The 16,669-nt window shown below is 40.4% G+C and overlaps 1 protein-coding gene across 9 annotated transcripts in view; it reads right to left on the reverse strand.

Annotated features, from left to right (window-relative positions):
* The window catches only part of larp1b (La ribonucleoprotein 1B), a 64,338-nt gene that overhangs the window by 22,621 nt on the left and 25,048 nt on the right, over positions 1-16,669 (reverse strand). For 5 of the 9 annotated variants that reach the window (XM_088918028.1, XM_088918027.1, XM_088918025.1 and 2 more), the window contains exons 2-6: positions 9,975-10,036; positions 8,153-8,212; positions 5,757-5,958; positions 1,955-2,098; positions 124-258 (exon numbers count right to left, since the gene is read on the reverse strand). In XM_088918028.1, coding sequence (XP_088774154.1) covers positions 124-258; positions 1,955-2,098; positions 5,757-5,958; positions 8,153-8,212; positions 9,975-10,036 — 603 coding nt within the window. The remainder of the gene's footprint in view (positions 1-123; positions 259-1,954; positions 2,099-5,756; positions 5,959-8,152; positions 8,213-9,974; positions 10,037-16,669) is intronic. The other 4 variants (XM_088918032.1, XM_088918030.1, XM_088918026.1 and 1 more) reach the window with 3 other exon arrangements.

Genomic DNA, 16,669 nt, shown 5'->3' on the forward strand with positions numbered 1-16,669 from the left:
TCCTGCTCCGTTTGGTTGAGCAGAGCTCCCCCCGCAGAAACCCAGAGAAGCCAACTAAGACCCGCCTCTGCCCTGCTGAAGGCCTTGGCGACTGGTCGCGCTGTGGGGAAGGGTGGTACTCACTGTGCGCGCCTCTGCCACGCCCTCTCACCCGCCCGCGACCCCTGCCCCGGCCACGGAAGCCTCCCCTCAGGTTAGCGCCCTCGCTGCGGACGCTCGACACCTCGTCCAGGTCCTCCCTGCGCTCACGCCGCCAGCCTTGGGGAGGAAAAGGACAGACGCAGAAGGTAGGTGACATAACCCTCAAGCCTCCCACATCACACAGGTCCCTGTCTGGTCACAGAGACTCTCGTCGCCTCGCCTGCAGCCGTGTGCTGTAAGAACTGGCAAGATGAGTCGGGGCTGACAGGTGTTTCATGGTCGAATTGTTCATTTTGATTTCCATTAATCCAATTGCTCCATTAGCTTATTTCTACAGACCTCTGGTAGACCCCAGGTTTGGCAACAAACATTTCAGACTACCTCTTCTTCCTTCAGTGCTGGCATCTACATCAGAGAAGGTGGAAGATGAAACATTTCTTAAAACCTGATTTTAAGAAAAATTTAGAAAGAAATTTGGATTGGCCTGAGCTGCCAGACAGAGCTGTGTTTAAAACAGAAAGCCCAGCTTAATCTGTTAAAATAAAAAGCAGTCAAAGGGGGGATAATGCTATCAAAGTTTTAGGACAGAAAGGGGATGCAAAACAGTGGGATGAGTCAGATGCCCTTTGCTGTCTCAGCTGGGCTAAGCCGAGGGAAAAGAAATCAAAACGTTAGCTGAAGTTAAGCATCATTGCATGTTAAACACGCTTCATGATGTAAACCTCCACCACTTAATCAGTCCTGTTTCAGAGACTAACTCAGAAAAATCCCTTCTGCCAACCTTTTCACAAGCTTTATAGTTAAAGTTTCCCTGCGCAGTCCTTTATTATGGCATTGTGAAATCTGGAGAGGAAATACTGTAAATATGCCAGTAAGGCCTCTGTCACACCAACCATGAAAGAGAACCCAAGCCAGCCTGCATGTCTGATATAAGAGCTGCTATAATGAATCTTCCAGTCAGCAATGAACTGTTGGAAATAGAGGCAGATTAAAGTTCTCCTACACGCCAAAGTGGAGCAGTATCTCATGTAATATTGTACATGACCGTCAATACAGGCAGTAAGTACACAATGCTAGCTCTGACCCCAAGCTCCATATGGTTATAAATCCAGACCTAAGGAAGAGTGCATTCAGGTAAAGATAAGACAAACCTGCATTTTAAAATGCCCAATTTTCACATCGTGATTTTTATGACAAGAAGCACTTGTTTCTGTAAAATGTTACACCATTAAAAAAAACATGTAGCTCATTTCTGTTACTGCGTACACTGTGGCGGGTTATGATAAACAATATATTGTAATACCACAAAGGAAAATAGGCTTTCAAATTATTATATGATAAACTATCCTCTACCTACCTTTGTTAACTGAAACAAACTGAAGCTTAGCAGTTAGAATCACTTCATAATAACCCACAATCACATAACAAATAGCATAGAAAACTCTTGAACTGCTGTGGAAAGTTAGAATTTCCATCCAGATGATGACTTACAGGGTTCTTGCATTAAACAAAAGGATGAATCAAAATGAGCAAAACGAAAATCACAAGACATCTCGGACGGTACATGAACGCTGTAAATGGTCAAGTTATAATGAGTGGAAGCAGGAAAGAAAGGATTCAACGTCTGGCGTTTTCATTAAAAACAAGAATGAGGATAAAGTGAAGGGGGAGGTGGAGTGAGGAAGCCACATGCACTCCTGTACATTTCTTCACAGCTTTCCCAGACCCTACCTGTCTTCAGTGAAGCACACCACTGAGCGAGAAAGCGTACCACCTTGAAGTGCTTTGGTATGTAAATGAAGAGCAAACTTACTCCTTGCATAATCATTCCTTCTGTTATTGGGCAGGGCCCTGTTGGATTCTGAGCGCGAACGAGAGCTGTTTCGGGAGCTGGGTCTTTCCTGGTCGTCCTGACTGGAGTCTTCTAGTGGTAGTGGGACCCATTTATGTTTGTTACCTAACGACAGGCGTAGATTGAGAACATTATTGACTCTGGAGCTCCTCAGCCCTGAGAAACCTACTCTAAAACTAAAACAAATCTGTTTTAATCGCAATATCATTTCATAACGCATGAGCAGTTTTTTAAGGCTGGAAGGTGAGGTTTTCACAGGCGTCCTATGAGTTTTAAACCTCCTACAAACATGCATACACACCCAAATGTTTTCATGCACTCATTTCTACACACACAGAAGTAGGCAATTACACATGACTGACTTTATGCAAAACCTTGTAATCTATACAGGAGAGAATTAACAACGAGGAGAAACTCAGCACCCATTAGTACACCGATGAGCAGTGAAAATGTCTCCTTCAACTCAGACAGTTCCCCAAATAATATTCATAATGGTAGTCATATGTGTAACTAATAAGCATGAAAATCTAGTTTTACTTTTACCCCCTTATAAAATATTCTTTAAAAAATAAAGCACCATTGAAGTGCAAGCACTAGTAGCTTGATTCTACTAATTAATACTGTGCTCAAGAGCAATACAGAGGGAAACCATATGGAGGAGATGCCAAAATATTTTTGAACAATTTAAAACAAAACATTTCCACTCGCGTTTTACATGTGACTGTTTTTTTAAAATAAATTTCCGTACAATGTGCACATCATGCTTAGAATTAGGAACAGATTCAAAGTTTTTCATTTTTTTAAAAAGACATCCAATGATTTGTAGGACTAAGATGCACATTTTAAACAGGACAAATATAAAGGGTACAGGTGGGCTTTCTTCCTAAAGACACTGATTTTTACAAAAGTTACCCTGATGAAAAAAAATACTGCAGACCTAATTTGCTTAGTTAAACCAAACTAACCTATTTGTCAAATATTAAGATATTGATAACTTAGAGAGACTGGATGGACTAGGACAACACAAGTGGAAAATGTTTTTGCAAGAACATACAGACAATTCATTGCGAAAATGTTTTTTTAGAATAAGGCCTTAAATATTTCCCAGCAGGTGGCCAAAAAGCTTTAGAATTTCAAATGTATGTTGTCCTACCCAGGCATAAAACACCCAGGAAAATGACAAACTTTATATGAAAGGTACTGTACAAAAAGAAATATACATGGAATGACTGGTAAGATCTAAAAAATTTGCAGTGTGCTGTATTGTGTAAAAAAAGAGTTATAGAACTGAAAGCAACACTGTCTGAATCAATAATAATCAATTTTGATGTAGATTTTAAACTTAATTAATTCATTTTTTTAGTTAACAGATAAATTAAAAACACCGCAGCATAGATAACATGAATTAGAACTAAGCCAAATGTTTCATTACATCTAATTTTAAATGGCACTTAAAGGTAACTAATCCAGTGCTTAATGAGAGAGCCTAAAACTCAAGATGTAACCTAACTAAATGTAAATAAAAGGAGGCCAAGAACAGAAATATATAAAAACAATTGCGAAAAGCAAAAACGTAAACAAAGAATATTAGTTAACTATTTGTTTTAGATTTAGTCTCTAAATCTTCCCAGTGCTCCCACAGGAGAAGCAATAATCATGAATTATATCCTGTGAAATGTAATAAAATATGACTGAAAAGCTTATTTTTCTCTTTCCCTTTCAGCAGTTCTTAAATATTGCCTTGATAACTCAAACTTCTTCCAATTGTAACTGCTCAGTAAACTTTTGTCACTCGGTTATATGAGAAACAACAATGAGTAACGCACAGAAATAAAGGCCTAGAAGAGTTCTCGACTGTAAGCGTACAGGGTACAAGTAACATGCCCTGTGGAATATACCCTCACGAGTTAAAATTTACACTGTGCTGTCAGGAAGGACCTCCTTTACAGAAGAACAGTAGGGTATGAAAACACACAGTGGTTAAATGTGTGTGAAAGGCCAAAGACTCCAAAGAACAGAAAAGCAATTTTAATGGCAACAGGGAGCTGAAGCAGCCCCACCTTTTCTGTGACAGGCCCTAGGTTTCGCACAGTTGGGCGTTTCCAGTCTGAATTCTGAAGAAACTAACAGCACTAAAAGGGCAACTAAGTTTTTCAAGAGCTTGTCACGGCCTGCAGGCAGGATAAAAAGAGAGGGCACTCTCATAATGATGTTAGTTTTTCCAGTCTCTTAAAAGCCTCATATCCCCGGATCTGACAATTCCAAATGTTTTAAAAAGTAATTTCAATTTCTTAATTGATTCCAAATTCTTAATTTCATTTCTTAAAACTTAAATAATGGCTTGCAGACAGTACTAATTCCCACCTTGCAATGAACCAGGTTTATGTTAGCATGAGGAAGTTCTAAATTAATGGTTAGTCTTAAAAGCCATTCTGTTTCGGAGTGTTATTAAGTAGGCTCTGGTATTAAGGACCAGAGAACAGTTTTTTTTCCAGAGACCTTGCTTATTTTAAAATTACCTGCAGCTTCTGTCAACGGTATTTCAAAGGATTCTTTCATAAATGGGTGACCAGACATACAGTATGGAGCTGGGATATTTCTGGGACAGAAGGGTTTGAATACTGGGCTGTAATGCTATCCCCATACCACACAACTTAGAGAGGAGAGTGGAATAGGGTTCAGGAAGTCCTTGAAACTGTTATGTTGACACTGTATAACTCCCTAAAAACTTTCTGAGACAGGAGGCCAAGCTTACTGGCATAGGAGAATTTATTATTTTCTTAGGAGATACTGGGTACTGGCTTGTAGCTGGGAGGGGACTGGCCATACGAGTTTAATCTGCGCAAATATTTCCAAGGGAAATCTTTCTGTCTTTTCACTCTTCCTACAGTTGGCGTTTATCTTTAGAAGTTGATCAAACATTTACTAAAGGAGATGGTTTGGGCACATCACCACAATCTGGAGTTTTGTGCCACAGTGAACAATCTCCCACTTAGCTGAGCCACATGAAATAAACGGCCACAGCAGCCTTACGAGGAAACAAAGCAACACTGATGAAGTAGAAAAAGTATTCTTAACTAAAACAGAAAACAACTGAAAAGGGATTTTTTTCCCTTATTTTCCAAGTTTTTGCACAGGGGTAGAAATTTCATCCTCTTTTTGCCATCAGGCGAGGGTAGACAGGTAATCCTAAAAGTAATGTGTATGGACACTGCCTCGATTTCTAACATTGTACAACAGCAACCCTATTATAGTTTCTCTTCATAATACAGATTATGGAACCTAATCAAAGCCTCTCCCTTTTCTTGATAATCAATAAGTGAATTGAACATCCAGCTTATGATTTAGCCACTGAATAAAAAAAGACTGAGATTATGATCCAACTACTTGCTGACATCACTGACAGCGCTCTTGCATTTATACAAACAGGATGCATTTTTTGTGTTGAGAAAGTTATTACCAATACTATGGATCAGTCAAGCCCCTCGGATTGACCAGACTTGGAAACAAAGCAAGGTTGTTTCGTTCACCCTTTCTGGAATGTGGATCATGTCATTCACTCTTTGAGGGAAAAAAAAAAACTTGGAAAAAATCTGCAGAAACTGTTTCGCTAGAATGGTGAACCGGCATGATGAACCACACGATGATCTCTCTTAATGTGATCCCTCCAGGAGGCATGGAGGCTCTAGCTCCAAGGCTGAGAGAGTCTGAAGGCCACACTCGTGTGCTGTGGTGTGTTGTGTGTTTTGGGCAGAGCGCTTACCACCTCTCTTCTTCATGGCAGCTGACAGGGACTCCTCATCAACGCGACTCTCCTCTGGAGGGTCCGCCTGGGTGTCCCGGTTCTCCTTGCTCTCACTGCTGTGGTCTTTCTTCTCCAGCTTCTCCTTTTTCTTCTCCTTTTCCTTCTCCTTCCTGGCTGGAGGAGCCTTCTTGCCCTGAGTGTTGATGATGTTCTGGTGCTGCTAAAACAGCACAAGGATGATTTTTTTTTATTATTTCAGTGCCAGGGCAAGACTCAGCAAAAGGAAAGCTGTTAACTGTAGATTTTCTCTTACATGCCAAATTGTTGTCAACACAGTAGTGCAAAAGAAATAAAATTTAGACTCTGATGGCTGTCAGGTGACACTCCGCCCAGGAAGCTTCACAATCGCTACAAGTGCAAAATCTGAAGCCGAGTGAGCTGTACAGACCCTGGAGTCAAAACACAATGTCAGAGAACTGCTGACATGTACAAGTGCAAAATAAAATTAACCGATTTTTATTGAGTGGATTTCAACATTCAGTATTTTCAATAATGGAACAACTGCTGCATTACTCCATACCCATCCCTTGATTTTAAAACATCCAGCTTATGGTTTTTTTAACTATAACAAAGTATGCATTGTCATAACCTTTTTCTCAGTTCCAAAAGGTACTGAGAAATACCTCATATATTGTGAGCACCTACAAAATTCCTCGGTGCGTCTTCAGCGTTCAGATTTTTACATATTTATTTTTTCTTATCTTGCTAACTACTGTGCTAGAGTAAACAGGGTAATTATCATAAACAAGCAATAATGTTCTTACTTTGTTAGCATAAAAAAAATAAGTTATACTGCAAGATTTTGCATGTAAAATAAGGGGAATTTCATTTTCTAAATTTTCCCCAAACAAACCTTTTTTCCAGGAATATACTACAGTTGTAAATCGAAGGATGCGTTTTCTGAAGCCAAGAAAATACTAACTAGCTAACAGATATTGCCGATAGCTTAAAATCATTTAAACTATGGCCTAATATTCACAGCAATACCAAGTAAACATTTTTTTAGTCCAAAGCTAAAACTGACAAAGTATCTGAATTTCTTTTGCACCCACCAAAGAGTCAGAAGAGGGGTTTGGTTGCCGGTAGCATGTTGAAACTCACCCAAGCAAAGCATCATACTTCAGAACCCTTGCCTAAAAACCACTCCTTGAGGCAGGAAAACCTAACCCTGACCCATCAGAGTCTCCCCAGAGCCTGAAGGGAGTAAGCAGAGATCAAGGCGCTAACAGGCTAGAAAGACTGTCCCAGCACACTCCTTTACTAGGAGGCCGAATCCAGACACAGAGGTCATTTGTCTTCTAAACACAGAGATTAATTCAATCATGGAACAGAACTTTTCATCTATTGTGCCTTAGCTTATTCGTCACCTTTTGATAGGTGAACTGCTCTCTAAAAGGGTTTGCTTTCCTGGTTAATCCTTAGAAACACAAAAACATGTGGGACAAACAAAGCTGGCATGTGTTCCTACAGAAGGATATTAGAGCTTGCATATTTTTAGTGCAGAAATTATCCAATTATCTCCTGTGGAATCTTTCCTGATTCTTATTTTTCCTCAACCTACAAAATATTTTGAGCTGGCACTCTTTCTAAAACAAAAAGATCTTCGATTTGAATCGGCCCATAAAGTTATCTTTCCTCATCTACACATAATTTACTTTGTTTATACCTGGGATAGACAAATACAGATTTGTATCATCTGCTGTTTATGTACAAATAAAAAGGATCTTGTTAGAACACAAATTATAACCTGACAACGAAACTTTGTCCCGAGGCTTTGTTTCGAACGAGTCGAAGGTGGGCAGTTATACAGCGCAAACCTGCTAAATAAACAGTAAGTGTGCTTATTTTTATCCCTTTCGGGAGGTGTAGTCACTTGCAGAAATAGCTGCCTGAAACATGACCTTGCTATCTGGATGGTAGGTCACCTACACTTCAGGCCTGCAGTAGCAGCAGCATCCAGCAGGGGGCAGGCGAGAAGAAAAACCATCTTCATCTGACCACCAGGGTGTGGGCAGGGAGACAGGAGCCCAGGCATTCCCCCACTGTTTATAGTACCAGTGTAGAACACTGTCAAGCGTCAAGCACGTGTTGCTTTTCAGAATGGGCAACAGGTGCACACAATCACATTCATGGCTGCCCGCCTACCTGTGACGAGCCGCAGTCATGCAGAAGACGTCAAGCACAACTGTCCAGCGAGCAGCAATAGAATTCGCTAAGCTCACTTAGACACGCATGGCAGAGCCGTCACCCACCCCCTCACTCCATTCAAGACACCAGCCAGGAATTCGCTCAGAAAGGCCCCGAGGGACAGGAGCTTCATGAGCATCTCGGCTTTTTTAATCCGCTTAACTCACCTCTTTGTGGGCGATTTCCCCCGGGGTCGGCCAGTTGGTAATGTCACTGAAGTCACTTGACTGCACCCAAAAACAAAAAAAAGAGGGTCAGGGTGCTCAAAATTCTGACTTAAATAAAATATTCTCCAGGATATGTAATAGGACAATTCTGAAATGTCTAAATGACGCAGACCTTGAAAGACACTAAGTTACAGACAAGAAAATAATTATTTTTGCATAACTGGCCATCTAATTCGGTGTCCACAAACAGAACATCAAATGCACATAAAGAAGTTAGTCTATAGTTTAGCAATAACTTAGCAGATTTTGACACCACATTCAACCGACGTACATTTCATGCCATAGATTGGTTATTAGGTCTGAAGTCCAAATATTATTATTTTTTCCTTCTTTCATTCCTGCTAACACCTTCTTAGAATATTGGACGTTTCAAAAGTAAATTACTCACTTTGCAGTAACACTTTACTGTGTTATCAAAGTTTTGTTCTGCTAAATTAATCTCAACAATGTTTTGAAAATTATTATTGTCAAAGTGTTACCTGGTGAGTCTACCGTACTGGCCTTACTCAGAATGTTAAGTTGAGTCCAATAGGCAAGACGACACTTAAATGTGACTAGAACATGACTTAAGCAAGGTTCTTCCAATGGATGTATAACTGGCTCAGTGATGCAAGGGCAGAGTGGGCTTTTGGGTTAGACTCTGGCAAGGTATGGGAGATTCAGTGACTCCTATGACTTGTTCAGCAACTGGAAGCCTGCAGTGATGTCAGCGATAGACTCGCCTCTCCTCCAATCAGCAGTCATGCTCCTGACAGGCACCGCGACGTCATTCTGGGTTTGATATGTGCAGCACTTCAGTGTGTCAGAACACGAATAGTTCTGACGGGCACAACAGAAGTGTCGTCAGCTGGCTTGTGCAGTTGCAGGGCTGTAGGTTTAAGACTTGCTAAGGCAGTTCTAAATTTGATGTTGTGTACATAATAAAAAATAATTACAGATCTCCAATTCTGATTTTGTTCTTATGGTAAAGTTACGTTTGTTTTTTTTCCCCCCTTAATCAAGTCTTCTCTGAAAAATACAGTATTATCACACATTGAAAGATACATTTGCAACATGAAGTGACGTTTTCAAGGTCATACACCAGAAGGCTCCTTCCACATAAAAATAGTGCTTCAATGTCAAAACTGGTGCTGCTGACTTTAAGAAACATATACTCTTACAGCCCAGATCTGACACTATCATAGTAGACCTGGTGTGACCCAGCACTCCCTGACAACAGCAAGCTCAGATGTAACAGCCAAGTCCCAGGGGCACATAAACCCAGACAACTCCGGTGACATTCAGATGGGAACATACCACAAACCAAACACAAATAAAAGCTTCTTCAATCACCACTATTTTTCTTAAATTGCCTCTATCATGGTTGCAGAGTCCTTGAACCCACATGCACAATGTGAGCCAAGTACTTTTTCTTTAAAAAAAGGAAAAGGTTTAAACAGATGCCAGATTTAATTGTGCATATATCTATTTGCAGATATTCTGTACATCACAGTATCTCATACAGCACATCTGTACGTATGTATTTTCTGCATGCATAAATACCAACCGATAGCGTTGTTATTTTTTCAGAAGGAAGGGGTATTACTCCACAGACTTCTGCAGCCCTGGCTGCAATGTAATTATCTTGGTAAACTGTGTGGATTATTTGGGCTCCTCAAAACAAGCCTAAATTGCCAACCTACAAAGAGGAGCGGACGACCTCAACACCATTCTGGGTTTGACATGGAATCATACTGACTAAGGCCTTCAGTCAAAGACTTACCTTACTGGACTTCCGGCTCTTTGACTTTCCAGCCCGAATCACTTTGGTTGAGCCATGTTGCTCTAAAAAGACAAATAAAAAAGAGAGAAATTTAAATTAACTGGAAACCAACCTGCTCTCACCTGCTGAGAAACTCTCCAAAACTACATGAAAGAACAATGTTGCATTGTTTTCATTGACTAGCTCTTGGCATGTTCTCATGAAAGTTGTATCTGAAGTTTAGCATCAGAGTTCTATATAATATTCAAAGTGGTGCCTTAACACTATGAAGTGTAACTAAGGATTGAAAATTCACAAAAAGGAAAAATGCAGAATTCAGCCACAGCTTCTTCCTGGATCTGGTGAAGTATTCTCTTCTTTACCGTGTTGATACAATGCTTTTTTAGAAAGCTTTCTAATATGTTAAAGCAATATGTCAGTAAATTAGTACTAAAGTACGAACAAAACTTAAAAGCCATTAAGCAGTTCATAACTACTACAAGGGTAGAAGGATTATAAATTTGTGCTGATATCCTCAATGTGTGACGTTCATGACTTAACAGCTTTAGATGATGATGAGGTAGTCTATAACTGTGGTGAGGAATGTTCTTGGCAAATTTAAAAAACTCATGCAAACTTCACATACAAAAAGGGAAAAAAATAAAGACAGACTGATGTATTCTATACATTTTAAAAAGCATATAAAAATGTAATTTTTCCTGTAACCTCAATGCTCCATCAAGAGAAAAATGTCCTGAACTACAGTATCAGTTTACACTACTACTACTACAGTTTGTGAAGATTGTTTTCTAAAAGATTTAAATGAACATGCGATGCACCTTCAGATAAATGACTGAAAATTACTTTATTTGAAACTTTTGAATTATTCCCTTTTATGTTTGAAAATACTTTTTCATCCTTACACAACATAAACTGCCACGCTTTGCTCTCATTCAAGTACTTCTTGACGGAAGGAATTAAGGAAATCTTATTAATTATCTTATTATTAGCAACCCTTTACATAAAGTAGTAGTGTACCTTCTTATTTTAGTCCAAATAACTATTTCTGTAATGTTGATACTGATGTTTTGCCACTCGCTTGACAAGGAACATGCAGAGAACTGATAAATGTTCATTCCCACAATAAAACACTTTTATAATCCACTTCTGCAAGCCTATGTCTTTCCAGTAGTGAACAAAGAACTTTAAGATGTAAAATCCAGAAATCCCAAAACTAGAATGTTAGTAATCCTATGCAAATGTTTGCAGATGGGCTTTAGTATACAGTTTCATCTTTTTCATATTTTGAATAGCCCAGATAAAAGTAGCAGTTTCAGCGGTGTGTACTTCTTTAGGTATGTGTAATATTGCCTTATTACTTAGTAAGAAGCACAGTACCCTAGCGCAGTGTTTGTAACCTACAAGTCCATGTGAGACTTCATTCACAAATACTTTTTAGGTAAAAATAACAGACTTTTTTACAGAAGGTCAGCAGAGTGTAATTTCACAATACATACAACCTCTATCGGCACCTTTATGTGGGTATTGGGTATTTGTGCAAAACAAAACAGTATTGCACACTATTAGCAGTGTTTATAATATTCTGCACAAACGCTCATCCACTCTTCATGGGAAGTTTAAGTTCTGCACCTTTGGCTCCACGCCACAGCTGAACCTGGACTGACTGACAGAGCTCCCCAGAAAAGATCAAGGCTGCCTGTAAATGAAACTAGAATCCACACCTAGGTCACTGAGATGTTCAGTCGGATGGGGACCTTGTGCTGCAGAACCTCAGCAAGAGCTGCAAGGTGGGTCTAAACCATGCTTGGTGCATGAGCAACAGCCAGCACACAGCAGAGTACTAGGTGAAGGGCAACCCATGCCACTGGAGATACAGCTGCCCCATGGGGAGGGGTCCAGACACCTCCATGAAGACCATGATCGGCTCCGGCTGTGGGAGCTAAACTGTCCAGTCAGGTGAAGAAAGAGCTGGGTACCTCCCAAAAGATGGGGACCACAAGTGTCACTGCTGAAGGTATGTTCAGGGGGGGACCAACCCCCAAGCTGTGCACGGTGAGCTGGAAATGAACTCAGACTCTGCAGGAATGGCTCCATCCCCAGGGTACAGCAGGACGGCATCACCAGCAGTGACAGAGGCTCGTACTTCCAGAGGGGCCAAGGAAGACTGCAGTGGAGACTGTGGGCCCAGGGTGTCTCTTGCTGTGGGAAATGATGTGATCGTCAGGACCTGCACTGAACTTCTGGGCCTGGACTGGACTTTGTGTGGAAGCCTTGTGAGTAAACTTCTAGGATTAAGGACAGCAGTCCAGGACTGCTGATTTTATCCACACAGAAAGAACACTGGTTCCTTGCAGAAGGCAAATGACAGAACTACAAAGTCAGTGCCACTCAGAATTTGCGAAGACTAAGGACACGTAGCCCCAGAAACAATGTGCTATTTCATATTGTGAACATGTAGCTTATTGCTTAGATCTTTTAAAGTAGCTTAAAAAGCCGTTATGTTAATGTGCCACTGCCTTTTCATAATGAATGAAACGAGGATAACTGAACAAACCGCTGGAACACCACTGTGTCTCTCCAGAAAGGGAGTGTCTCTGGTGGGTTTGGGACGTGCACTTTATCGCTGCATTAAAGTTGGCTAACCTGATAAGGCCTACTGGCAACTTAATAAAACTGAGGGGCGTTACTGCCATGTCTTTAAACTGATACTGCACTGCTGCTGCTGCTGCTTTCTCCACACTACTTGATAATCAGCAACATCCCATATCTAATGCTCAGACAGGGCTGTAACCCTATCCTCAAGGCGGGAGAAAGACGGTATTACTAGCAAGTTACAGAGCTATAAACTAATGCTCTTCTCAAACAAAAGTAGAGGACAGGAAATGTCACCAAACGGTGAACAGTTTTCATTCGGTCTTCCTTCTATACTTTAGTTTGAAACTGTAATATGCACCATTAAAATTTCATCCACTTCTTAATTAAATACACAGATATTTGATGACAACAAAGCTCAAGTGCTCCTCAGTGACTCCACAGGTAAAACTATAGCTTTAGAGGTGGCGTGATGCAGCCCTCTACAGTTTGAGCCCGTGTCGTATCACATAACCAGGATTCCCCATGTGGTAGTACATGACAGGATGACATTGCTTGGCTCTGGCTCTCTTGACTCTCAGAGTAACAGTGATGCCCTGTAACATCCAGGTTCATCATGAGTGAGCAAATCTCCTCTCCTCCAACCAGTGTTGGACCTCCTGTTTGTCATTGCCGAGTCTGTACCATGTCAAGTGATGAATGAATGGTTTATTGGGTGGAAGGGGCTGAAAGAGCTTGTCTGCTTCATCACTCTCCCTGTGTGGACACAGGAGTGGTTTACTGTAAGTCACGAAAGACAAACTGTGGTTCCAAATTGGGTGAGTGTATAAAAAAAACAAAACAATGGATTTTCTTCATTTCATACAAAATCTCCAATACATATCTAACAATAAGCCCTAATATTTGTAGGAAGTAGTTACAAATCTAAACATTGCTTCTCCCAAATTTTACTCTCTCACTTTAAGAAAAGAAACGGATTTCCGTACATCAACAAAGACAGCAGTAGAGACATATTCCTACAAATAAGGAATGGTTAACTTGAAATTTGAAAAAAGCTCCAATAGCATGATGTTGCATTTCAGCAGCAGACAGACACGCAAAAGCAAACGGCAACTTCTGCTGGTGTGAAAATAGGATTGGAAGGGAAATACAAGCTGAACAATTCCCAGATAGAGAAGGGACTTTCAGCTACAGAGTCTGAGAAGCAATGAGTACGTCTGGGTGAGAATTCTCTATTTTGACAAAGCTGTTTTGCTTCCCTGGGCAGTGAAATCAATCCAGTGCCTCTGGCGGAAACGATTTGCACAGGATCATAACAGATGCTGGGACAGATGACCTAAACTAAATATGTACTTATCTGCTGACAAAATCCAACACTTTAAAAGAGGCTGAAAGGCACAGTAGAATGATGTCAGTGGAGTGATTTTGCATACTACTAACCAATAAGCTTTCGGTATTCCTCTACAAGCAAAAGTCCTAGCATAGCCATGTTTGGCACAGTGCTTTATCTTCTTGCACCCAGGACATACACCTGATTCCTTGGTTGCTCAAGTAACATTTTTCTAAAGCATCGATGCATCATGGATTGCTTTTTCCAATCATCTACTAAGACACAGATTAGTCTCACTCTGGTTAACACGTCACACCTGTACTTAAACTACACCTTGACAATATGCTGTCAGAAATCTATAGGCATTTCAAAAAACACTTTAGGCAGATGGTATCAAGATCTTGAGGCTACAGCGACAAGCATCAAGGAGGAAGATCAGACTGATGTTTAGTGTTACTGTCACAATTCTTAGCACACACCCATTAGTGTGGTACAGGGACTCAGCGACTAGTCTGAATCTAACAGTATAACAATAGTGATGATGTCTTCAACATTCTATGACAGTCATTCAACAGGAAAAATCCTATAATCCAGATAACGTTGACTAACAACAGAAAAGTTATTTTTTTAAAGCTGATACTAAACTAAAGCAGCAGAATTTCTGTGGGGAAAAAGGACAACAAAACACCAATGTTTTAGTCACCAATTGGTCCCCTTTTACAACCAACCCAACACTAGACAAACATCACTGTAATAGACATTTACCTGACTCACCGGTGCACCCAGTCAGAGATTCATGATAATGACCGACACGATCACACATCCTCCGACACGTCAATATCAGCCCCACTTGGTGGCTCCTTTCCACATTCTGGTCGCAAAACTGGACAAGGAGAAAGCTTGCGTGCCAATCACAGGTATTACAGATCTTCTAACAGTGCCCAGCTCTGCAGGTGCCAGGCCAAAGAGAAGAGGGAGCTGCGGTTCACTGGATTATCCCTCCACGGCGGTTCAGGAGGGCTGGACTAATTCTGCACTGTCACGGGGAGCTATCCGCCAGGAATCTTCAGGCATTGAGGGATAGCGTCAGTGTCCAAGAAAAGGGTGTTACCTCTGTGAGCTGCTCCAAGTTACACATCACAAAAAAATGCAAATTTTTTAAGCCTGTCATATGGATCTAACTTTCAATTTTGGAGGTTAAGAGAAGAGCAACATTAACGGAGATCAGAATCAAAAAGGTTAAAGCAGTTCGGAAAATGAATGGAAAACAAATCCACTGCCTACTGTGTTTGCATCAGTTGTGAGCTTTTATTGCAGCAAATGGGAGATCAATATCACATAATACAAGTCTTGATTTACAGATGGGAAAAGGGCTCCTGAAACTGCTGAATCATCTGGCACTTCACCAGCACACACCCCACTGAGAGGGGTTTTAGCCAAATGCCAATAAAGAAACAAAGGGCAGAAGTGCAAAGAAATACCAAGGCGCTGACGTGGCTAAAAATACTGTGTGGGAAAGAGCTGAAATCTACTCTAAAATATCTGTGCTCCGCGCAGCATCAAAAAACAGAAGGCAAAGTGGGTACGTCTGTAGAGTACATTCCAAAACGTGAAGAGATCTCAGTCACTAAAGGTAATCTGTATAAACAGACAATTATCACATCTTCCCCATGATAAGAGGACTTGTTAAACACCGTTGCGGAGAAGAACGTCACGTGAGAAACTCAAGGCAAACTGGCTAATTAAGTTTTCTTGATGGAATATCATTAACTTAATTAACAGCCACAGTTTTCAGATTTTTTCTGGTAAATGAGAAGACCTGTTTGTGCCAACACCTCATTTGACACAGGAGTATAGTAGTAATTATTAATAATTGTCAATTTGTCAAACACCTTTTTTCCCAATTTGAACAGGCCACAATTACCTAGTGGTCTTGTACTGTATATACAGTACATACACAAGTGTTGGTACCTATTACTGGTTCTAGAGCCAGGCTCGCAGCTATAGCCACTTATCTTCCTGAGTTGGCACATAAACTCATGAGTCTGCAGTCAGGAGTCCAAACCACTGTTCCATTTTCCACACGCATGGGTTCAAGACTTTAATGGCAGAACACAGCTCTCACAGGGAGACCAGACGGGAGGACAGAGGAATCAAGTGCTGATGAAGAAGTACTGAAGTTACTGCAGTATCAGTGACCATGAATAGAAAAGAATTTGCATCCGTTTAAAAACAAATACTGCAAGTATTAACCGCCAATCACAACTGCGCATAACTTACTGGCATTGGTTTCAGGAAGTCAAAATGTTTAACACGAAAAGTAGAGAAAATTGTGTAGCTTGCAAAATGTACTCAATATCTTAATTGTAGGAGTGACCTCCAATATTTTGTTCATCTGAGCCTTAATTATAGGCAATTAGTACAATGGTACTTAAACTATACATTTTAATACTTACTATAAACAATAGTTAAAATCTTTCAAAATTAACTGATTTCATACTTCTGTTCTCATTCGTTCACCCCAGTGGAAGAACACAGAACTGCTTTTCCTTGCATCATAAAATCTGAACAGTCACAGATGACAATAAGCATTGCACTGAAAGTCAAGCTATTACACGTGCAAACAAGTAGATCAGTTATAGTATCATAGAAAGGCTCTGTAGAGTTTTTTCATTGTAAGCAGAGTGTATATTCTTTACTCTTCCACTTTGTTTTTATTACTTTTAAAGTGCAGTACTACTGTATTGTAAGAAAGCACAGAAATAAATTAAGT

The sequence above is a fragment of the Atractosteus spatula genome, chromosome 1, assembly GCF_055471065.1.
Source record: "Atractosteus spatula isolate fAtrSpa1 chromosome 1, fAtrSpa1.hap1, whole genome shotgun sequence".
In the NCBI taxonomy this organism is placed as follows: Eukaryota; Metazoa; Chordata; class Actinopteri; order Semionotiformes; family Lepisosteidae; genus Atractosteus; species Atractosteus spatula.